Source organism: Oncorhynchus mykiss, chromosome 19, assembly GCF_057628025.1.
Source record: "Oncorhynchus mykiss isolate SJ-2025 chromosome 19, ASM5762802v1, whole genome shotgun sequence".
NCBI classification, from domain to species: Eukaryota; Metazoa; Chordata; class Actinopteri; order Salmoniformes; family Salmonidae; genus Oncorhynchus; species Oncorhynchus mykiss.
The window spans coordinates 18,566,375-18,590,864 of NC_143040.1; the positions used below are offsets into that span (position 1 = coordinate 18,566,375).

At 46.3% G+C, this 24,490-nt stretch overlaps 1 protein-coding gene across 21 annotated transcripts in view; it reads right to left on the minus strand.

Moving 5' to 3' along the window:
* The window catches only part of LOC110498640 (type II inositol 3,4-bisphosphate 4-phosphatase), a 284,799-nt gene that overhangs the window by 44,036 nt on the left and 216,273 nt on the right, over positions 1-24,490 (minus strand). For all 21 annotated transcript variants that reach the window (XR_016488810.1, XR_016488813.1, XR_016488812.1 and 18 more), the window contains 3 exons: positions 17,724-17,854; positions 8,655-8,759; positions 5,724-5,832 (listed from right to left, as the gene is read on the minus strand). Coding sequence is in view for 16 of the 21 variants with exons in the window: in XM_036954244.2 (XP_036810139.2) it covers positions 5,724-5,832; positions 8,655-8,759; positions 17,724-17,854 (345 nt within the window). In the remaining 5 variants the exon portion in view is untranslated. The remainder of the gene's footprint in view (positions 1-5,723; positions 5,833-8,654; positions 8,760-17,723; positions 17,855-24,490) is intronic.

The following is a 24,490-nucleotide window of genomic DNA, read 5'->3' on the forward strand; positions in this document are numbered from 1 at the left end:
GCCAATGTAGCATCTGATTGGTTAGCGCTAACAAACGCTGGCCTTGTCATTACGGCTAATGAGTTCTCTGGAGATAGGCCACCCGCTGCAGCCCATAGACAATCAGACTTCGGCCTCTTATAAGATCCAGTAGCATCTTATCCCATCTCTACAGAGTAGCCTATAGTCAATACTAGGGAAGTTGCTAGGGAATACTAGGAAAAAAGCCAACATTTGTTTGAATGATAACTTACGTAAGTAATTTCGTTAAAACTTGGGCATTCTCTTTGAGTCGGAGTTCTTATTACCACATTTTGCAGGAGGGTACAAATGGAAGAAGATCAATAAAACAGAATACCACCGGAAAAACGACATTGTCTGAGTGAGGCAGACAGAGACTCATGAGCTAATTCCAGCTGCATAACAACACTGTTGACTCATAAGTACAAATCCAGCCATTAGGTATCCTGTGCTGTGGATAATCAGTGTTTACACATGGTCCCTACCGCCTGATGCCACAGGAGAGCATTGACCTATATCGGAGCTGGTTATTGGAGGGAAACCATCAATTCCTCATCAGGATGTCCTGTCAGTCCAATAAGCAAGCTAGCTTCCACCAAAGCCAAGATGGCTGCTGACAAGCACAGTGAAGAGAACAGAAACCCTGCTTGTTAAGGGAAAAGCTTGAAAATGGACACCCGACCTGGAATATCCTTGTTTACAATGGTGGAGGAATGTTGTTGTTAGGTGTTTAATCAAGAAGCAAAGGATTTTGGTTGTATTTCTTATCTACTGGCAATTTTCTGAGCCACAAGCTAGCTAGTTAAATGTAAAATACATGTTTGTATACGTGTTGTTACTCTGCAGATGATCTTATATCTCCGGTAGGTTACATCTGAGAGAACCAGAACCTCCCAGGAGGGGGGGGGGGGGGGGGGGGGGTCTTTTTCGACCCAACTCTCCCCCAGACACAGCCTCCCTAGTGGGCTAGCTATCCCACACCTCGCTCTCCGCCCTGGAGCATCCACCCACCCACTCTAGACCGACCTATTAGGAGGACTTATCAAAACTAGCAAATAGTAAGCAGTCTAGCAAAACGTCCTCCCTTGATGTTCCTAAACGATCAATGGGAATTGGTTATGACAGTAATGAGAGGGAGAGAGGGAAAGAGAAAAAGGAGGAGAAGAAGAAGAAGCAACAGCCTCTCGTCTCTAATTAAGCCCGTGTCTCTGGCTCATGGCTAATTAATAGTGGGGAAGGAAATTAATGAAGAGCTTCCAGGCCTGCTGTTGACAGCCAGCAGGAGCAGAACACTGCATCGGAGGACGGCAGGACTGAGGCCCACAACTCCTCGGGCCAAAAAACACACTCTGTCATTGAGACAAAGACAGGCCTGGCACTGTAAGGCAACTGATCCTAGACCAGTCTGGTCACTGCCAAAGCCCACTCTGTCATAAGTGAGAGGATGGGATAGCAACTGATCCTAGACCAGTCTGGTTACTGCCAATGTCCACGCTGTCATAAGTGAGAGGACTGGATAGCAACTGATCCTAGACCAGCCTGGACCTGACCAGACCAATGCCGTTGCAAAAACCCACTCCGTCATAGAGACAAGGCTGGAATGCAACTGATCGCAGACCAATTAATAGGGCCACTGTCAAAGTCCTCCTCCATCAAACAGACATACAACCTGCACCAGACTGATGCCAGAACAGCCTGTGTTTGAACAAGATTGTGCCCATTGGTTCCTCAGGTCTCATTCCCCAAAGCCCAGTCTGTCGTAAGACAGTGCTGGATAGCAACTGATCTTAGAACTGTTTCTCAAATCAGACCAGGACCAACAGCCACTCTCTCACGGGACTAGGCACTGATTTCAGACCAGTCCTTACTGTAGGTCTGACCAGGGCTACGGTCAAAACCCACACTATCATATAGGAGGACAGGAGCATAGTAATATGAAATGAAATGCACAGTTTCTTACATCTGACCAGGGCTACTGCCCTTCTCCATCACACAGACAGACAGCCTGATGCCAAAACAGCCTGTGTTTGAACAAGATAGTGTTAATCAGTTCACTACTGGTTCTAATACGCAACTTATTTTGCTCCTTTGCACCCCAGTATCTCTACTTGCACATCTATCACTCCAGTGTTTCATTGATAAATTGTCATTATTTCACCGCTATGACCTATTTACTGCCTTACCTCCCTACTCTTCTCCATTTGCACACACTGTATAGACGTTTGTTTACTCCATGTGTAACTCTGTGTTGTCTGTTCACACTGCTTTGCTTTATCTTGGCCAGGTCGTAGTTGTAAATGAGAACTTGTTCTCAACTAGCCTACCTGGTTAAATAAAATAAAAAAAACTACCAAGGTCCTCTCTTTGAAACCAATAGGCATCTGTCTGTTTCAACTAACACCTGGGAATAACACGCACACAATTGGAGAGAGCGAGAACGAGAGAGCGAGAGAGTACTGTATAAAAACAAGAAGTGCTTCAACCTCAGCCCAGCAGTGTTCCCCCTTACAGATCCTGATGATGCACATTAAATAAACCTGGGCTCCAGCCAAAGTAAGCGTCTACTGTACAAAAAGCTGAATGATTCAAAGGAGGGGCTTGTTAAAGAAAGATTAGTCTGCAACGTCTACAGGGTTCAATTAAAAAGAAGAAAAAAAGAAGAAAAATCGTTGACTTTTCAAACAGCCATTTGGGTGGAAGGCATTAATGAAAGCTAAATGCACCTGCCCTGTATGTAAATAGCTTTGTAGGATACTGATGGGGCCCGAAGTGCAGCTGTTAATTTAACTTCCTTTCAAGGCCCCATACTAAGAAGATACCACTGGCTCGGGCTGTTGCTCCCATCCCGCTCTCTCTCCCTCTCCCCATCTCTCACCCTCTCTCGCATCCCTCTCTTTTGCACACTCCTCTTCTATCCCCGCATCCTTCCCTACCCACTCTCTCTCTTCACCATCTCTCCCGTCTCCACCCCTCCCTTCTCCCTCCCCTCCCTCTCCGCTCTCCCCTCCCTCTCCGCTCTCCCCTCCGCTCCGCTCTCCCCTCCCTCTCTGCTCTCCTCTCCTCTCTCCTCTCCCCTCCCTCCATCCATCCCTGCTCTCTCCTCTCCCCCCTCCCTCTCCCCTCTCTCGTCTCCCCCTTCCCCTCCTCTAGGTGCCCGAGATGAATGGCTCTTTTTTTGCCCTCCTGATTCCACCTCCAGGTTTTTCATTTTTCCTCTCCTCCCTTTGATTCATTTATATGTCATTGAACAGGCAAGTCTCACATCTAGACTAGTGTTCCCTTTAATCAAAGACGATTACAAAAGGCTCTTGTTCAAAGGCAGGGTGTCTGTCTGTGTGTGTCTACAGATTAGGTCTAACCTCGCTATCTATTTTCATAACATGACTTAATTTCAATTTATTTCAAAACACTAAACACGGTCTTCAACAGCACATTGAAGAGCACCTCTTGGCAGATATGCTCGAGTCAAAATAAAAGTGTCCTGGGCCTCCCGGGTGGAGCAGTGGTTAAGGGCGCTATACTGCAGCGCCAGCTGTGCCACCAGAGACTCTGGGTTCGCGCCCAGGCTCACCGGGAGGTCCGTGGGGCGACACACAATTGGCCTAGCGTCGTCCGGGTTAGGGAGGGCTTGGCCGGTAGGGATATCCTTGTCTCATCGCGCACCAGCGACTCCTGTGGTGGGCCGGGCGCAGTGCGCGCTAACCAAGGTGGCCAGGTGCACAGTGTTTCCTCCGACACATTGGTGCGGCTGGCTTCCGGGTTGGATGCGCGCTGTGTTAAGAAGCAGTGCGGCTGGTTGGGTTGTGTATCGGAGGACGCATGACTTTCAACCTTCGTCTCTCCCGAGCCCGTACGGGAGTTGTAGCGATGAGACAAGATAGTAGCTACTAAACAATTGGACACCACGAAATTGTGGAGAAAAAGGGGTCAAATGTAAAATAATAATTAAAATAAAATAAAAAAATAAAAGTGTCCACCGTGGCATAACATTAAATCACGGAAATGGATTTTCCCCCATTGAAAGAAAACATGCAACTCCATTAAAATGCCAATGAAGCAAATCCAAGAGGAGCATGAAATCCCATTTTAGGGAAATGACTGACAAATGACTGGATTCCGGGTCAGACATGAGACGGGGCTTGTCCCCCCTAACCGTTCCTCGGTTAGCTAGGCGGAAAATTGAAAAATATAAGCTACAGTTAGCTAAGAGACAAAAAAAGTATCCCTGGGTACTCCTTCCTTGCCCAGTCTAATCTCTCTTTCAAAGCAATTGATTTTACTTCAGTGGACTCTCTTCGTCCCAAAATATGCTAACTCTTATCGTAGTGTTTGCTAGCAGATAAGCGTTGACTACTGGGCAAATTCGCTTGTGCAGTTCATAAAAAAATGCTCTAACTTATTTTTCTTCAAACTTCTTTTCTCTCGGTTTCATTCTTTCTTTCTCTCTCTTTCTTTCTTTCTCTCCATCTCCTCTTCTTTGTTGAGCTCTAAACTCAGTGTAACTAATTGGCTCTGACATGGTCCGTAATGACTCGGCACTCGACAGAGAAGCTTTGGGGAAAATCACTTCTCATTTCCTCAGGCATCACTCAAGTGGGCACATGTTGAACCCATGACAACCCCCCTCCATCTTACAGCATGGGAAGGGCAAACGTCGACAAGATACAAAACGCTGATCTCAGATCGGAGGACATTAAGGCGGCCATCTTGATTAACGACCCCAGGGCCAAGCTGTATTCTTAAAACGTCTCAGAGTGGGAGTGCTGATCTAGGATCAGTTTAGCATTTGACATAATATCGAATTCGATGAAATGGACGAGGGAGGGCCTGATCCTAGATCAGCACTTCTTACTATGAGACGCTTTATGAATAGCTATGGGGGATGGTGGTTGGGACTGTTACTGTACTGTCACTGTTCTCAGTTCACCTACATCACTATATTACCCCCATCGGGGTGTTTGTCAGGCCTGTGACGGCCCCACTCAATGAGAACATACCAATTAGACATGTCTTCTCCGTCAGAGAGAGAGACTCTACATCATGCACACAGCCACAGCCCGCGATGGGCGCTAGGTAATTGAATCAAACAGACACAATTCAATCACAGTCTCTCGGAGTGTCAATAAGGACGACTCAGGGTTATTGCGAAGGGACCTGGAAGATCCAAAATGGCCACCGCACAGAGAGAGAAGCCGGTGAGTAAATACAAAAAGCCTGAGTCAGTCAACAGTCTCATCGGCATTAGGGCCTACGCCCCTCCAGTCAAATATAGCCGTCAGTGGCAAACAGAGCAGATCCCAATTGAGTCAAACCTCCCAGCTCAGCTGTCACTAACAGTACTGCGTAGCCTAGTCCTACTTGCACAAATCAAATCCTGATGTCAGGACCAAATGAATCTGTCACTACCAATGCTGGCCCTGCTACATTCACCTGTCGTTAGCAGAACAAGCCTCACATGAAATCCAGTCAGAGACAGACTTACATCCATCCTTCTCTGTTAGTATCTTATACCTCTCCACCTTAAAGTGGGCCAATCCAAAATGGCACCCTATACCCAGGCCAAAAGTAGTGCACTGTACTATACATGGAATATGGTGCCTTTTTGGACAAAGACACTTTAATGCTTTATTTAACCAGGAGGGTTGCATTTGGGTATTAATCTATTTTCCAAGGCAGCCCTGTCTCTGCTGCATTGTATGTGTTGTATAATGAGGCTGTCTCACCTCTTCTTCTCTGCCTCATGTCTGCTCAGTAGTCGCTGCAGCCCTCCGCCCTTAAAGCCCTGGAAGTGGGCCGCTGGAGCCCCCACTGTGATCACGTCATAGAATGCATCTGGGGAGGCAAGAAGGTGTCCCGCCTGGGGTTAGCGGGAACTGTGTTGTACAGTACAATACACCAAGTAGAGAGGAAGGGATGGGAACATGAAGAAGGGGGGGGTCAAGAAGGAGGGGAGGGTTTGAGAAAAAGACAAACATGAGACTTATATCAACTTTCTTTCCTCAGAAGGTAGGTGTGTGTGTGTGTGTGTGTGTGTGTGTGTGTTGTGTGTGTGTGTGCGTGCGTGCGTGCGTGAATCCTCCATTGTGGTGGTTTAGTGCGGTGGAGGACAGCTAACGAACGGCCTCTGGGACGGCAGACCAGCCAGCCGCCACAGAAAGTCCTGTTTGAGAAGTCCCGTTGACAGCATTACTGACAGAGCTGCTCTGAATGCGAAGGTTGGGAAGGGTATTGGTTGGCACTCGCCCCACGCTTCCGTCTTAATGATCCCATGGTCGCCGACATGGCCCCCATTGTCCCCCATTGTCCCCCACCTCTCCCTGCTCAGCCCCTGGGTTCTCAAACTTCCCAGCTCCCCTTAATTGGCTACTGCCTCACAACATACAGCGACACAATGAAATACAATGGTGAGCCGACAACATCAGTCACACGGGCCAATTTGCTCTAGCTGATTTCCTAGTGTGTCCCCCCTCCGCCCCCATAAATCGACTGTCTTTCTCTCCCTGGGAGGAGAAATTATTGCGGGCCGGTGAGATACATTTGAATAATTCATACTTAAACAGGACATGGGAATGGGTTAAGGGAGATAAAATGTCCCTTATACATAGCCCAAATGGAGTTTATAACACTGTTTCCTTTCTCTGCAATTATTGAGAGGCTGAGGAACAAGGTGCTAATATCTTGCAATCAATGGCTTAGCATTAAGTAGAGTTAGACCAAGCATTTATGCTATGACTATTGTGAATAACATTTACCATTAAACATTTCACCAAATAATAATTCAAGGAAAATTACTCAAAAATGTGAGGACTGCGGTTCGTATCCATTTAAAAGTAATCACATTTATTACAGTTACGCAATAAGAATGCAATTTGCAAATAACACACACCAGAAATCTTCACGATTAAAAGGATACAAAATATCCGTTTAACAATAAGTCTTAACAGCATAGAATATTCACCACGACAGTACCAATGTATATCAGGTTAACCAATGACTCCATGATCTAAGTTAAAACTCAACTTTTATTCTTCCAAGAGCGCCAATTCCCTGTATCTCCTATTGTCTAATTAACTTCACTTTGATAGCCCAAAACAGTACAACAAAGACATGAAAACCCACACATTCTCGGATCTAATCACCACACCTCAACACCGTATGATAAGAGCACACCTGTGTTGCTCTTCTTTGAACTATCCGCCGCCCGATGAACAGAACGACAGTTTCTCTGTAGCAATGAATCCATACGCTGACGACTGAAACATGTAGCTCTTCCTGAACTCTTGAAACAATCCAAACATGAATTTAGTCGATTCAAGTCTCATCTGTCTTTACACCTCTCCTGGCTTCAGTGACCCTAGGACATCTGTGGGAATGTCTCTTCCTCGAGATGGCCACAGATGTGATCGCCCCTAGATGGTCTGTCGTTCAAACAATGCCGTAAATGGTGACTGAGTCATCATACTGTGCTCCCACGCCAGCCAGTCGCTAGTATCGTCACCTTCTCTCATTCACTCACTACATGATCAATAGTGGAACGCAAATCCAAATGCAAAAGCTATGCATGGTTTGGTTTGGTTTGGGAGGAAAGAAAGACCAAACTAGAGGAAATACGACTATAATTCCTGACAAGCACAGAAAACTAGGTGACTAATAGAAAGGACGTTGAGGTCATTTACATGGATGGACAAAGTCAAATCGTTTTTCACCCCAAAGGAAACAACTGCCCGAGGGAGTGACCAGACTAGACTCTGTGGAAGCCATTTTATCAACAAACAATGCATCACCATGTGTTTCAAGAGCTATTGTGTCTTCTGGAAACTTGGCAACAGAGACCAAGCTGAACTGAACCAGGAACGATCTCTTTCAACACATTCTCCCTCTTTCTCAAGGGTGGTAGACTTCTGACTAACCCTTCTTTTTGACCAGTCAGTCAGTGGTCGTGGTTTTCGCTAACAGCTCCATTCCCCTTATTCTCCTTATTGTATGTCCCTGATGTGCAGAGTAGTCGAGATCTGTGTCAAGGCTTGTCTAGCCTTCAACTTTACAATCAATCAAACGCCGAGACAACTCGAAACTGAGGAACATTCCCCAAGAGCTAGCACGTTTGCAGTTACTGAGCGCATCCCAGAGCTAGCGTGTAGAAGCGTGTCAGCGGCCATAATGCATCTTGACAAGTCTAGGGCCGAACTAGAGAGGTGAGTATTGGGGTTGGTTGTAGAGGGAGATGGAAGCTCTAAGGCAGGCTATTCTGTGTATTCCCTCTCAGGGCCAAACGCGTAGGGCTTCGTTAGACCATTGTCTGCCGGTCGGTCTGTCTGTCAGAGTTAATGTGCACCTGTCAGCACCCCAGATGCCTCTGATCCGCGCCTTGTGCGCTCTCCTGACAAGAGAAGAAGTAGAGCAAAGGACGTGAACTCTTGAACTGCAACGGCTGTAGGTGACGTTCAAGACCCCAGTGCTCATTCCCAGCAGCTGGAAAACCCCCGTGAAGTTGTAATAGTCAGGGTTATATTCATTAGGGCACACCATAACCCTGAAAACTAAAATGTACATTTCTTATTGGACAAGTCCAGCTAGTCCTTCCCTGTTTGAATCCGTTTTTGGTGCCTAATGAATACAACCCGTATGCTTTATAGGTCCATTTGGACACACACCTGTTTGTCTGGGACACGTCACCCTCATCCTCTGGGTGTGCAGGTTGATAGGGATGAACTCTAGATACCTCTGGGCCTTGCTGCAGCTCGGCTTGAACGACGGACCTGGAAAAGATAGAGAAGAAAAGATGTGTCAGTATTGGACACATTGCAAGCCATTAAGATACTTATACCTGAAAGAGGCTTTCCACGTCAGGCAAAAGGCCTCATAGTAGAGCCCAGTGACACCCAGCACTCCCTCCCATCTGGTCTTGCAACGCTTAGTGGTCTCTCTCAAATCCACACTATTAGCTCAACTTTAAAGCGCCACTGCATCAAATTCAGCATCTTCATCTTCAATGTCATAGATTACAAGATCATGTTATCAAACTCATAGACCAAACACAGAAGCCTATCGGCTGCATGCCACCAATCCTTAAGGAGTCACACCCTTGAGTACAGAACTGTTTCGTCTGGACACAGGAGTGTATTCATTACGCCGATTCTGTTGCAAAGCTTTTCTTAAACGGACGCAATTGGAACGAAATGGGGAAGGACCCACCTGAATTTGTCCAATAAAACCATTTGTTTGGACAAATGATTACACCCCAGTTCATTACTAGCCTGAGCTTCTTATCTGGCTGAGCTTGTAGCTCCAGTTATGACCCTCACATGTCAGCACAGACAGAAATATATACCTTTTAAAAATACAGCTATTACAAACCTGCAAACACCTATATCTTCTAATGGACACGTTACGCATAGCTACTGTAAAATCACTTTAAAGCCTGGATTTACCTTCCAATGCAAGATACTTAGAAATATATATCACAGATACCAGAGACTTCTCCGCATTTCAAAACCAGCTCAATTTCAGATCAGGCCTTCCAATGCATCCACTAATGTACAGTGTAATCCTCTAAGCATAGGATTTGATCCTCTTTTGCACCACTTGCTTTGTACCAAACTTCCAATTAAAACGGTACCCCCAAAAGATAAAGCACAGGCTTATGCTGAAGATGAAAAACACTATCTGACGCTCCACGCCAGTAGCGTAAATCCTAAATATGTAAATAGAGTAGGAAAACTTTCTTTGAAATAGGGCTAAGCTTTTAAGAACAGTCAAACAACGCAGGCTATCTGACATTCTGCGGTGTTTGCTGAAGGAGAGGGTATTTGTGTGAGTCAAGATAAAGGTAGGGTAAAAACAGGTACACACACACATACACGCACACACGAGGGAAAATCGTATTCTCCTCAAACAAACATTTGAAGTTCTCTTCCAAATTAGTTCCACATCAAAAATGTTTAATTGGCTTTTCTCTCGATTCGATCAGAACTCTGTGTTTCCAGCTTTGAGAAATTCCACGCAACTCAAACAATCAATCAGACATCCAAACATGGGGGAAAAAAACATGTTGATGTGTCTGCATAAGGACTGGGTGCATATACCCTTGTCCTGTATATTCCATTTGAGCAGAGAGGTCTATACATCCCATTTGTCAACATAATGTTGGAATCCCATTTTATACAAAAGTCCTTTCAGCCAAGACTATAATAAACTGTTCCAAGTAGATGTTTGCGGTGCTAATTCCAAATATGTATCCACAGGGAAAAGCACACGCAGGATACCAAAGTTATAGGCTCAGTAATTTCATTTATTTAGATATCCTGCTTGTGCTTTTCCCTGTGGATATATATTTTGCATCCCATTTCCCCATCCCACCCAGCGTTAGGAGGACCCAGTGAGCGTTTGCACGTGCAGGAGTCAGTGTGCTGTCGAGGACACCACACGTGTCCCCACTACCACCCATGAAACATTTAACTGCTCTTCCAGTTGGCTACACTTACAACATGCTAGCCTGATGCTAGCACATCTGGTCTCCAGCTGCTTACTTACAGATGTCCACACAGGCTCCAGATTATTGACTGTACATTTTTGTACAGGCCCTACATGGAATGCTAGCTAGGGTTCAAGTCTGTTTCATTCCTTTGCCATGTGTGATGGCCAAATACCCAAATTATATCCGGCTATTCGTTTAATATCTGTATCACCACCCTTCAAAAGCTCCTAGTTTGGCAGCCATCTTTATATTCTTGTTTCTGACGTCACATATTCATCTGTAGCATTTAGCTAAACATGCCCTATGGCCTCTCCCAGCTGTGCTAGGTTGAGCGATCTCTTACGGCTAATGCTAAAGTCTGCCAGGGGCCTTGCCATCACTTCAGCTCAGTGGGCTGCCGTCAGTCACTCTGTCAACTGTGTGCACTGGGGACGGGGGCTAATCGAGCTAGCGATCGGTGCAAGTTAGACGAATTAGCCGTATCAAATTCCCATCTGTTTGCCCAGGTGGTCAGTCTGTGTGACAGGAGGGAGCCAGGATACTGACCCACACACAGCTGGCTGGCCAAAGTGGAGGGGGTTGGAGTGGAGGGACTCTCTCACTCTGATTTAACCCTGATCTTACCAGGTAAGTTGACTGTGAACACATTCTCATTTACAGCAACGACCTGGAGAATAGCTACAGGGGAGAGGAGAGGGGATGAATGAGCCAATTGGAAGCTGGGGATGATTATGTGGCCATGATGGTATGAGGGACAGATTGGGAATTTAGCCAGGACACCGGGGTTAACACCATGGGATCTTTAGCGATCACAGAGAGACAGGACACCTGCTTAACATCCCATCCGAAAGACAGCACCTTACATAAGGCAATGTCCCCAATCACTGCCCTGGGGCATTGGGATATTTTTGGGGGGACCAAAGGAAAGAGTGCCTCTTACTGGCACTCCAACACCACTCCCAGCAGCATCTGGTCTCCCATCCAGGACCAACCATGCTTAGCTTCAGAGGCAAGCCAGCAGTGGGATGCAGGATCTGTCTCTGTCAGCCTGGAGACACATTATGGGGTGCCTTTGGATCGCTAACTTCAGAAACGGTTGTTCAATCCACTAACGATTACAGATGGTGGCAGAAAGTACCTTCTCCTTCCTGTACCAATCCATCCATGAACATAGTCAATATCGTCTTTGATTAGGGCCATTTCAACCATCTGGAGAGTTCAAAAACCTTTTCCAATGCAGTATCACACATCCTTCCAAATGAAAAAGCCAATATGTAGCAGTAGTAGCAGCAGCAGCATCCAATCAGGCCCGGTAGCTAGCTAGCAGCATAGACTTTAAAGAAGCTTAACAGTGGGGGGGGGGCTGGTGCTGAGGAAAGCAGAGGAACACAGCGAAAGCGTCAGCGTTCACAGGCTCCTCAAGCCGCCTCAGGACACACTTGGCACAGCAAACAAGACTCCCAAATAACCACCGCCGGGACGGGAGGCCGGGGTTCAGATTGATGCTGGGACTGATTTGTGCATTTAACATTTTTCCTATTCTCCCTCCACTCCTCTTGTGCGGTGCAGACAGGGATACATTTTTTGGGGTGGCTCAGGGAATTCTCTCAGAGTGTATCCGAGGATTTCCTTTCATTAAAATAGCAGGCAACTTAGAGCTCCCACAGTGGAGGAACTGGAAACACACTGGTGGTGTCTGTAGACTGTCTACAATATACAGGACTACAGTGGCTCACACACTGGCGACACAGCTCACACACTACTTCATCCCTCAGGCGCCTCTGTAACAATACAACAAGACTATTTAGTCTAGAAGGGGGACTTTGCTCTTAGGCCGTCACCATGGTTGAAGAGCGAGTGACAGACGGGTCTTCACTGTAGCTGACCGATGGCGTAGGAAGGCCAACAAACATTCACTAACGGATTTAACCAAGCTTCTAATTCGCCGGCCGGCAAACAATAGGAGTGGGAGAGATGATGAATGAATGAATTATTAGAGCATCTGAAGTATGCTGGGGTCATTCCAGCTTAATAAGTATGAATAAAAGGAAAACACCCGTTTTGTTTTTGAAACTGTGGAAGAGGATTTATTCACTCAAACCCCACCCCCCAGACTACAGGCACAAATCCCCACAGACTACTGGCACACAACGCAGTGAGTCCATCCTCCTCAAACCCCCACAGGCTACTGGTACACAACGTAGTGCGTCCATCCTCCTCAAACCCCCACAGGCTACTGGCACACAACGTAGTGCGTCCATCCTCCTCAAACCCCCACAGACTATTGGTACACAACGCAGTGAGTCCATCCTCCTCAAACCCCCACAGACTATTGGTACACAACGTAGTGCGTCCATCCTCCTCAAACCCCCACAGACTATTGGTACACAACGCAGTGCGTCCATCCTCCTCAAACCCTTACAGACTATTGGTACACAACGCAGTGAGTCCATCCTCCTCAAACCCCCACAGACTATTGGTACACAACGCAGTGCGTCCATCCTCCTCAAACCCCCACAGACTATTGGTACACAACGCAGTGCGTCCATCCTCCTCAAACCCCCACAGACTATTGGTACACAACGCAGTGCGTCCATCCTCCTCAAACCCCCGACAGGCTACTGGTACACAACGCAGTGCGTCCATCCTCCTCAAACCCCCACAGACTATTGGTACACAACGTAGTGCGTCCATCCTCCTCAAACCCCCACAGACTATTGGTACACAACGCAGTGCGTCCATCCTCCTCAAACCCCCACAGACTATTGGTACACAACGTAGTGCGTCCATCCTCCTCAAACCCCCACAGACTATTGGTACACAACGCAGTGCGTCCATCCTCCTCAAACCCTTACAGACTATTGGTACACAACGCAGTGCGTCCATCCTCCTCAAACCCCCACAGACTATTGGTACACAACGCAGTGCGTCCATCCTCCTCAAACCCCCGACAGGCTACTGGTACACAACGCAGTGCGTCCATCCTCCTCAAACCCTTACAGACTATTGGTACACAACGCAGTGCGTCCATCCTCCTCAAACCCCCACAGACTATTGGTACACAACGTAGTGCGTCCATCCTCCTCAAACCCCCACAGACTATTGGTACACAACGCAGTGAGTCCATCCTCCTCAAACCCCCACAGACTATTGGTACACAACGTAGTGCGTCCATCCTCCTCAAACCCCCACAGACTATTGGTACACAACGCAGTGCGTCCATCCTCCTCAAACCCCCACAGACTATTGGTACACAACGTAGTGCGTCCATCCTCCTCAAACCCCCACAGACTATTGGTACACAACGTAGTGCGTCCATCCTCCTCAAACCCCCACAGACTATTGGTACACAACGTAGTGCGTCCATCCTCCTCAAACCCCCACAGACTATTGGTACACAACGTAGTGCGTCCATCCTCCTCAAACCCCCACAGACTATTGGTACACAACGTAGTGCGTCCATCCTCCTCAAACCCCCACAGACTATTGGTACACAACGCAGTGCGTCCATCCTCCTCAAACCCCCACAGACTATTGGTACACAACGCAGTGCGTCCATCCTCCTCAAACCCTTACAGACTATTGGTACACAACGTAGTGCGTCCATCCTCCTCAAACCCCCACAGACTATTGGTACACAACGCAGTGCGTCCATCCTCCTCAAACCCCCACAGACTATTGGTACACAACGCAGTGCGTCCATCCTCCTCAAACCCTTACAGACTATTGGTACACAACGCAGTGCGTCCATCCTCCTTAAACCCCCACAGACCACTGGTACACAACGCAGTGCGTCCATCCTCCCTCCTCCTCTTCAATCTCACTTTCCCTCTCCCCCACTTTCTCACCCTCTCACTTGTAACATTGCAACTAGCCACCACATACACACCTCTTTCTCTCTCCATCTTTCTTACATCTCTCTATCCTCCCACTCCTCACCTTTCCTTTAATCACATTAGGTATCAATACTTAACCTGCTTGCTGCCTTCTCTGCCCGGCTCGTTTAGCGTTGTCTGTCACTGCGCCGACTTAATGCGGTGCTGGATTATAGGCTGCGAGGGCCGCCTCTTCTGCTGCACGGTGTCCAACGGCTACCAGCTAACTTGATCATCACACAATGCAGCATCTGGCCATGCAGGGAGAGCTGTCATGAAGCATCTCAACCCACGCCGATTTGCCCTCTACTTACTAGATGGTGTGTGTGTGTGTGTGTGTGTGTGTGTGTGTGTGTGTGTGTGTGTGTGTGGCCATCGTCACTCATCAGAGGTTCGCAGGGAAAAAACACCTTGACAAATATCTCATTATGGAATGAGAGGTGTGGGAGAAAAAATCTATCCCTCCATCAGGATACTATGGCCGCTGGGACCCAAGGAAGCTGGGATAGAGGGTCGATAGAGGGATGGGGGAGGGATAGAGTGAGAGAAAGAGAGAGAAATTGAGAGAGAGTTGTTATGGCTCGCGCTGTGACCCATCAAGTATCGTGTTGTGGAAGTCTATTGAATTTGGTCGAGGACAGATATAGATAATTTGATAGTGCCAAATAATATCTGTCATTTTGTGCAACAGAGTGGATGTATGTAGGTGGGTGTGTGTGTGTGTGTGTGTGTGTGTGTGTGTGTGTGTGTGTGTGTGTGTGTGTGTGTGTGTGTGTGTGTGTGTGTGTGTGTGTGTGTGTGTGTGTGTGTGCGTGTGTGTGTGTGTGTGTGTGTGATTCAGCCAAACAGATAGAGTGTCTAAGTTTTGTTCTGCATCTTGTCAGTATGAATCAGCAGGATAAGCGTGTAAACCCTATCAATATCAGATGAAGCCCCCCCCCCCCCCCCCCGCACGCACACACACACACACACAGAGTAGCACTCAATCAGCTTCCCCTTGTCAACAAAATGATTATCACGTAATTCTTCATTATCCCCCTTAACCCTTGTAGAAACTTTGTTGCTATGGAAACTAATGCAGCAGAAGACAGAAACACTGGAGAGTGTGTTTTCTGCTCTCCAGGATGAAGGGAAGTCGTAAAGAAGAAACAAAGGTGACTCGAGGTGGTCATCGGTCCCCAAGGCCTCAGTCCTCACCCAGTGTCATTTTTTACCCCGGATTAAATTCTGGATCTAATCGACACGTATCAATTATTCAAACATTAGTCAGATGAGTTCATCTTGATATGTGACATTGACTGTCTGTATATAAAATATGTTGTTCTGTTTTATATAGGGCTGGGTGCACGCTTATTAGTAACTGGAATAAGCAATTTCATAAAAGTGTAGTGTCTGGCTGCATTACACACCAAAGACCAGCAAATATTATTTTCATCTTCAACATAGGAATCACTACAAAACCTCTGGTATGATCTCTTATACTCCCGAGTGGTGCAGCGGTCTAAGGCACTGTACCTCAGTGCAAGAGGTGTCACTATAGTACCTGGTTCGAATCCAGGCCGTGATTCCTACCCTTACACTAAGGTAACCTGCCTAAATGACTACCGACCCGTAGCACTCACGTCTGTAGCTTTGAAAGGCTGGTCATGGCTTACATCAACACCATTATCTCAGAAACCCTAGACCCACTCCAATTTGCATACTGCCCTAATAGATCCACAGAAGATGCAATCTCTATTGCACCTCACACTGCCTGCTCCCACCTGGACAAAAGGAACACCTACTGTATGTGAGAATGCTATTCATTGACTACAGCTCAAGGTTCAACACCGTAGTACCCTCAATAAGCTAAGGACACTGTGACTAAACACCTCCCTCTGCAACTGGATCCTGGACTTCCTGACAGGCCGCCCCCAGGTGGTAAGGGTAGGTAACAACACATTTGCTACGCTGATCGTCAACATAGGGGCCCCTCAAGGATGCGTGCTCACTCCCTGTTCACTCATGACTGCACAGCCAGGCACGACTCCAACACCATCATTTGCAGATGACACAACAGTGGTAGGCCTGATCAACGACGAGAAAGTCTATAGGGAGGAGCTCAGAGACCTGGCTGTGTGGTGCCAGGACAACAACCTCCCCGTCAACATGATCAAGACAAAGGAGATGATTGTGGACTACAGGAAAAGGAGGACCGAGCACACCCCCATTCTCATTCGACAAAACCTATTCCCCCTCAGGAGACTGAAAAGATTTGCCATGAGTCCTCAGATCCTCAAAAGGTTCTACAGCTGCACCATCGAGAGCATCCTGACTGGTTATGTCACTTCCTGGTATGGCAACTGCTTGGCCTCCGACCGCAAGGCACTACAGAGGGTAGTGCGTACAGCTCAGTACATCACTGGGGCCAAACTTCCTGCCATCCAGGTCCTCTATACCAGAGGAAGGCCCTACAAATTGTAAAAGACTCCAGCCACCCAAGTCACAGACTGTTCCCTCTGCTACCGCACGGCAAGCAGTACCGGAGCACCAAGTCTAGGACCAAGAGGCTTCTAAACAGCTTCTACCCCCAAACCATGAGACTCCTGAACATCTAATCAAATAGTTACATAGACTATTTGCATTGCCCCCCCCCCCCCCCCCCCCTCTCATTTGCGCCGCTGCTACATGTACATACCTTGACTAACCGGTGCCCCCGCACATTGACTCTCTACAGGTACCCCCTGTATATAGTCTCGCTATTGTTATTTTACTGCTGCGGTTTAACTACTTCTTACTTTTCTTATTCTTATTTGTATTTTTTAAACATGCATTGTTGGTTAGGGGCTTGTATGTAAGCATTTCACTGTAAGGTGAACCTGTTGTATTCGGCATGTGACTAAGTAAACTTGATTCGATGTACATTTGCAGCAGCACTAAGACAAGTCAGGGACACAATGGTAGGGATTATCTGGGCAGTGCTCGGGCCATTGATAAGTCATTGCCTCCACCTCTTTACCAAGCAATGATAAGTACAAAGGTATCCACTGCATCCCAGTCCACTGGAGACGGAGGAACATGTGTTTGTCTTGGTGACAAGGGCGAAACGTGAAACATCGGCAATTACAGAAACGTTGGCAATGTGGTAAACAAAAACAAGAAAAGGCCAAACAAAAACCCAAATAAGACGATTCAGCAGGGGTGTTCACAGAGAGGGATTTCAGAAATGCTCGCTTCTTCCCAAGGGTACCTCTACCCTTTTAAGAGAGGTAGAGAGCATTATAGCATGGTATAGGGCATGAAGCAGTGTGTGTGCATAGTGTAAATATGTGTGTGCGTATAGTGACTCTGTGTGTGTCCATGCTTGCCTGTGTGCATGTAGTAAGTCTTACCAGTGATCTTATTGAGCTCAGCCAGGGTCTCCTGGTAGGCAGCTATCACCTGTCCATAACGGCCAATCACCTCCTTCCTCAGGTTGTCCCAGTGGGGAGACAATTCCCCAAGGTCCCTCAGCTCCTGTATCCTGGAATGACAGGGGATCCACAGGGAATGTCAATGAGAGATACATGGAACGTTACGGAGTACAAGGAATTTCTCAACCGGACTCTGTCGGCTCAGTTCAATCAAACTCATATCCCACTGACACAGAAAGGGAGAGAGAAAGTAAGGAGAGCGACAGAGTAAGAACAGAGAGAGAGACAGTAAATCAATCAATACATTTTATTTGTAAAGCCCGGCCGAGCAAGCAGAGACATAAGCAGAAGCACAGTGGCCAGGAAGGAGCGCATATCCCTGTTCTGTCTTTACTGGGTAGAGATATACAGGAATGTCACTGAGAGGATACAGATCATTACAGAGTACATGCATGTATTTTGTAAATCAAGACATTCATAAAGATTGCTTTGGCAGGTTCAACACAACCACGTACAGTATTATCCAGCAAGACTGAACCTATTCTATGACCCCCTGCATCATCTAATGCTGTTGTGCTGGCTCATGGCCAATAGCACGGTTAGATTGCCTCCACTGTGACTAATGCTGTTCATTGTCTTCTGGTTTGAGTCATATGACCCTAACTGTCACAGTGGCGAGTGTATTAACAGACCGTTTAACACCTCTCTGATGCATGCAGGAACACACACACACACACACATGCACACACACACGCACGCACGCACACACACACACACACACACACACACACACACACACACACACACACACACACACACACACACACACACACACACGCACGCACGCACGCACGCACACACACAGATGGGCGCCTACACACAAATGCGCACACACACACACACACCATTTACCCCATCCCTGAGCCTCACTGCTTAGTCGATAGACTGATCATTATGAAACAAATCCCACCCTCAGGCTAGAAGCCATTTTGTCCACTTATCCACTCGTACCAACATCACCCCTTCTTCTCTTCTCCCAGTCAGAGACATCCTACCACCCAGATCCCATTAACCAATAATGAACCCCTCTATCTAGCCCTCTTCTCTAGTTTGTCGGAGTCGATCGCCACGGCAACCGGATTCATCTCATAGAGAGGCGTGCGTGTGAGGCGTGTAGCCGGAGGGCCAAAATACCCCTACACGTTGCCATTAGGGGCCCGAGGTAAACTGAGGTCATTGCCGAGGAAATAACCACCCGTTGCCGGAGGCGTCCAAGCTGATACCCAGGCCACCGCCTTAGCCCGCTAGGTCGTAGTTACCATCTGAATGGCTGTGATCCGACGTGATATGAGACACGGTGCCTGTACTATCCACTGTAAAGAAGGTCTTGATCTCAATGATACATAGGGGGTTTCGATGGGCTATTTGCTTTAATAGAGATGTGTTATTCTTGACAACGGATCCAATGTTTCTCAGACTACAGACAGTGTGGTGCTGCTAATCAGACTCACTAAAATGTCAATTAGCCACTATAAGAATATGTTATCAGACTGATTGATCTATTCTAATTAATTTGCAAACATATCATCGATCGACATGTTCGCATGATGTGTTTTTGTGAGAGATTAAGAGACATTTGCAAACATATCAAATCATCTACAGTACCTTGCAAAAGTATTCGGCCCCCTTGAACTTTGCGACCTTTTGCCACATTTCAGGCTTCAAACATAAAGATATAAAACTGTATTCTTTTGTGAAGAATCAACAACAAGTGGGACACAATCATTAAGTGGAACGACATTTATTGGATATTTCAAACTTTTTTAACAAATCAAAAACTGAAGAATTGGGCGTGCAAAATTATTCAGCCCCTTTACTTTCAGTGCAGCAAACTCTCTCCAGAAGTTCGATGAGGATCTCTGAATGATCCAATGTTGACCTAAATTACTAATGATGATAAATACAATCCACCTGTGTGTAATCAAGTCTCCGTATAAATGCACCTACACTATGATAGTCTCAGAGGTCCGTTAAAAGCGCAGAGAGCATCATGAAGAACAAGGAACACACCAGGCAGGTCCGAGATACTGTTGTGAAGAAGTTTAAAGCTGGATTTGGATACAAAAAGATTTCCCAAGCTTTAAACATCCCAAGGAGCACTGTGCAAGCGATAATATTGAAATGGAAGGAGTATCAGACCACTGCAAATCTACCAAGACCTGGCCGTCCCTCTAAACTTTCAGCTCATACAAGGAGAAGACTGATCAGAGATGCAACCAAGAGGCCCATGATCACTCTGGATGAACTGCAGAGATCTACAGCTGAGGTGGGAGACTCTGTCCATAGGACAACAATCAGTCGTATATTGCACAAATCTGGCCTTTATGGAAGAGTGGCAAGAAGAAAGCCATTTCTTAAAGATATCCATAAAAAGTGTTGTTTAAAGTTTGCCACAAGCCACCTGGGAGTCACACCAAACATGTGGAAGAAGGTGCTCTGGTCAGATGAAACCAAAATTGAACTTTTTGGCAACAATGCAAAACGTTATGTTTGGCGTAAAAGCAACACAGCTCATCACCCTGAACACACCATGCCCACTGTCAAACATGGTGGTGGCAGCATCATGGTTTGGGCCTGCTTTTCTTCAGCAGGGACAGGGAAGATGGTTAAAATTGATGGGAAGATGGATGGAGCCAAATACAGGACCATTCTGGAAGAAAACCTGATGGAGTCTGCAAAAGACCTGAGACTGGGACGGAGATTTGTCTTCCAACAAGACAATGATCCAAAACATAAAGCAAAATCTACAATGGAATGGTTCAAAAATAAACATATCCAGGTGTTAGAATGGCCAAGTCAAAGTCCAGACCTGAATCCAATTGAGAATCTGTGTAAAGAACTGAAAACTGCTGTTCACAAATGCTCTCCATCCAACCTCACTGAGCTTGAGCTGTTTTGCAAGGAGGAATGGGAAAAAATGTCAGTCTCTCGATGTGCAAAACTGATAGAGACATACCCCAAGCGACTTACAGCTGTAATCGCAGCAAAAGGTGGCGCTACAAAGTATTAACTTAAGGGGGCTGAATAATTTTGCACGCCCAATTTTTCAGTTTTTGATTTGTTAAAAAAGTTTGAAATATCCAATAAATGTCGTTCCACTTCATGATTGTGTCCCACTTGTTGTTGATTCTTCACAAAAAAATACAGTTTTATCTTTATGTTTGAAGCCTGAAATGTGGCAAAAGGTCGCAAAGTTCAAGGGGGCCGAATACTTTCGCAAGGCACTGTATCACCACCCTCCACCCTCTCGCCTCACGAAACCCAATTGAGAATGGCACAGAAGTAAACTTAGCCAGATAGATAGTGCCATGCTGCCCAAGTGCAGTTAACCTTTCTCCTTGACCCCCCTTTCCACCTTAAAGTGTACCCTCTCTCTACGGTAGTTAACATAAGTAGTGCTATCTGGGGTCCTTGGGAAATCCCTACCCTAAACCCTAGCCCTAACCATTTTAAATTTCAACTTCAATAGGGTAGGGACATCCCAAGGATCCCGGAGAGTAAGGACCTACTGTAAATAAGCTCTGTGGCAGACCTAGTGGTGGAACAGATTGCTCTGTGACCAAGACGCTGTGCGGCTATGCTCCACAGGTGAGTTGTGGGTAACGGCCATAGGGAGCATTGATTCAACATCATGGGAGAGAGTTAAAGGGATAGTTCCATGATTTTACATATTTATGTATTTGTTTCCTTATTAGCATTTCTTGACAGTGGCTAGCTCAACTAAACCAGCGTGGATTGCAGTCCTTGTCCATAGACTGATTTCAAGTAACAAAACAAATATCTAAACATGTAAAATAGAGTAACTAACCCATTAATTTTAATTACCATAAGTAATAGGGACTTATCTAGCCAAACCAGGTGGGCTTCCGACTTTTCGCTTCCAGAATATTCCGTAAAAAGAGAACTTCAGTATCTCATTCCGGAATCTCATTAAGAGCTAAGATCAGCCACCCTTAATTGTGTGGAGATTTCCTCAGAGAACAATGATGAGTTCCCATGTAAAGTTCCCGAATCAAAGCCGTCCCGTGTAGCTTTAACACTTTCAACCAGAAGATTAGCATCTTTGTAAATTAGTCAGCGCACAAAAGGCACCCGATTTCTTTTTAAAACAGGACAAAAATATTCTCCAGTATCAGTTTGGGGTAGAAGAGGGAGAAAAAAATGATTATTTCTCTTTGTTCTGTATGGTAATCCGACACCACTGCTGACAGAGATAATGATATTGGCCCTCTCGCAGAGTAGGAGATGGGGACGTTCAGATAGGTGTCATTTCGTGGGGGTTGGCGTAGTGAGGTTTAAAGTAGACCCACTCCATGAGGCCTCGATGCTCCAATCAAACATATTGTTCTAACCCAGCCATCCACTTGGGTTTGGAGAGGGCTCTAATGCTCATGAGAGAATGCAGTGTGTGTGTGTGTGTGTGTGTGTGTGTGTGTGTGTGTGTGTGTGTGCGTGCGTGTGCGTGCGTGTGTGTGTGATGCTCTCTCTATGATGCCGTCTGATTCCAGCGCTATAGCCACTTTGTTAAACACCATACCCATGCTCTTCAGCAGATTGCAGCCATTCAGTGTAATCCATATTCTTCTGTCTAAACCACTGTTATTTGTGTATCAAGAGGCGTCAGCCAGCCCAGACAGGTTATTTTGATGCTGGGCAGACAGCGGTGGTTGGGGGTCAGTGGGTGAACAACAGTGTGTGTGCCGGGGGGTAGGGGGAGACTGAGTCACAAGCCTTAAGAGGGACAATGAATAGGGAAGATGAAGGAGGGAGGGAGATGTGGTAGAAAGCTATAGATAGTACACTGCATAATGAAACTCTGACCTTGCGGGGGGGGGGGCAGAGAAACTGCGTTACGCCAGTGAGATAGAGAGAGGGGAAGAGAGGGATAGACGGGGGGAGGGGTGACAATGAGTCACAGGCCTTAAGAGGGACACTGAGTAGGGAAGATGAAGGAGAGCGAGAAAGAGTGAGAGAGACAAATGCAGGGAAGATTGACATGAGCGAGAGACTGAGACTTGAAGAACAAGGCACAGTAGGGAATGAGGGCAAAAGTAGACAGAGGCCTCAGACAGGCAAGCAGAAGAAAGAAAATGGGAGAGAGAGAGAGAGAGAGAGAGAGAGAGAGAGAGAGAGAGAGAGAGAGCTGTTATGTTCAAACTGACTTGGACAGATGAGGGGTACAGAATACATTTTCCAAAGAGCAAAGACCTGTCATGTGAGAGACTTTATTTCATGCTGTGTTATAGTGGTCTGTTCAATTTAATCACCAAGAGCTTTGGGCCTGGGGTCAATATAACCTGCGTGAGACGACTCACAAACAGAAGCCTCCTTCTTTACATCCCAACCTGCCTCCTTTACTGTAGACGTTCAAGTACATAGAGAACTATAGCCTACTGATTTCCATATACTGTGCTTTACTGAAATGTAGTGTAGAGAGGCCGTAGTATCAACCACCAACCAAAGGCAGACCGCTGTGACACTCTTTAGTTCACAGGAGCAGAAGATGATCAGCTCACTTCCTCCTTGTTGAATGGGGAAGGAGTGTAGGCGTAGCTCGGAATTCATGAAACAATCAGATCAATTCATTAAAGAAAAGGGGAAATATTATTTAACGCCCACACACACATCCATAATTGGGACACTCACACACACAGTCACTCACACACACAGTCACTCACACACACAGTCACTCACACACAAAGAGCCACACAAGAGCTATACACCCACACACAAGGACAAAGATTAAACAGGCATGTTGATAAGGTTGGAACATGGCTGTCAACATCAAAGGGAACGAGGGATGAAGAGAGGAGAAAAAAAGATGCCACTATTAGCATAAAGTGATGCCGGGGAAGGAGACTATGCCACTTCACAGCGTGTGTGTGTGTGTGTGTGTGTGTGTGTGTGTGTGTGTGTGTGTGTGTGTGTGTGTGTGTGACTTCACAGCCTTAAAAGGCGTATCTTAATCATTAAAAGGGTAAAGCCTGATTGAGTTTTTACACAGAACTAAGAGGTAGCTAGAACGCCTGAAATCGTTTAAAGAGGATTACAAACAAGCTCTTAAACTCCCTATCTACCTGGTAGTGAATAATAGATATACATTGATGTGTGTGGGTAAATAAACTCAACAACGTACTTGTGTTTTTGAACATGTGTCATACACACCCATTGTAAAGTGGCAGAGCGAGATCGTTTTCTGAATAGTCCTTAATTGCTATAGCCATAATTTACAAATGAACGATATGTAACCATTGATTCCTGAACAAGAGAACATCTAAATGCCTCATGAGCTTAGTTCAACTGTCATACACCATCAGAACCCCAAATATAAGCTTGTTTTACTTGAATGTTTGTAACCAATGCAAACATAAACAAATGCTGTACAGCCTCAAAACACTATCATTTTTATGGTCAGTCCCTGCCTCCAAAATATGGAGGGTCAGTCCTTGCATCCATAGCTCCGTCTATGAATTTAAGAGTCGTTACATTTCTCCATCCCGTAGCTATTTACCTAAACAGAGGTGGGGTGAAGGCTTTGTTATACTTTCAATGAAGGACTCTAGCTTTAAAGTATTGTTCTACTCAGACTGCAAGTATCAAGAGAGGTTAGAGTCTAGAGGCAATAGACCAGGTAATAACAAGGCTTAAATAATAGCTTTTAAGGGTGGGAACTGGAGGGAAACCTT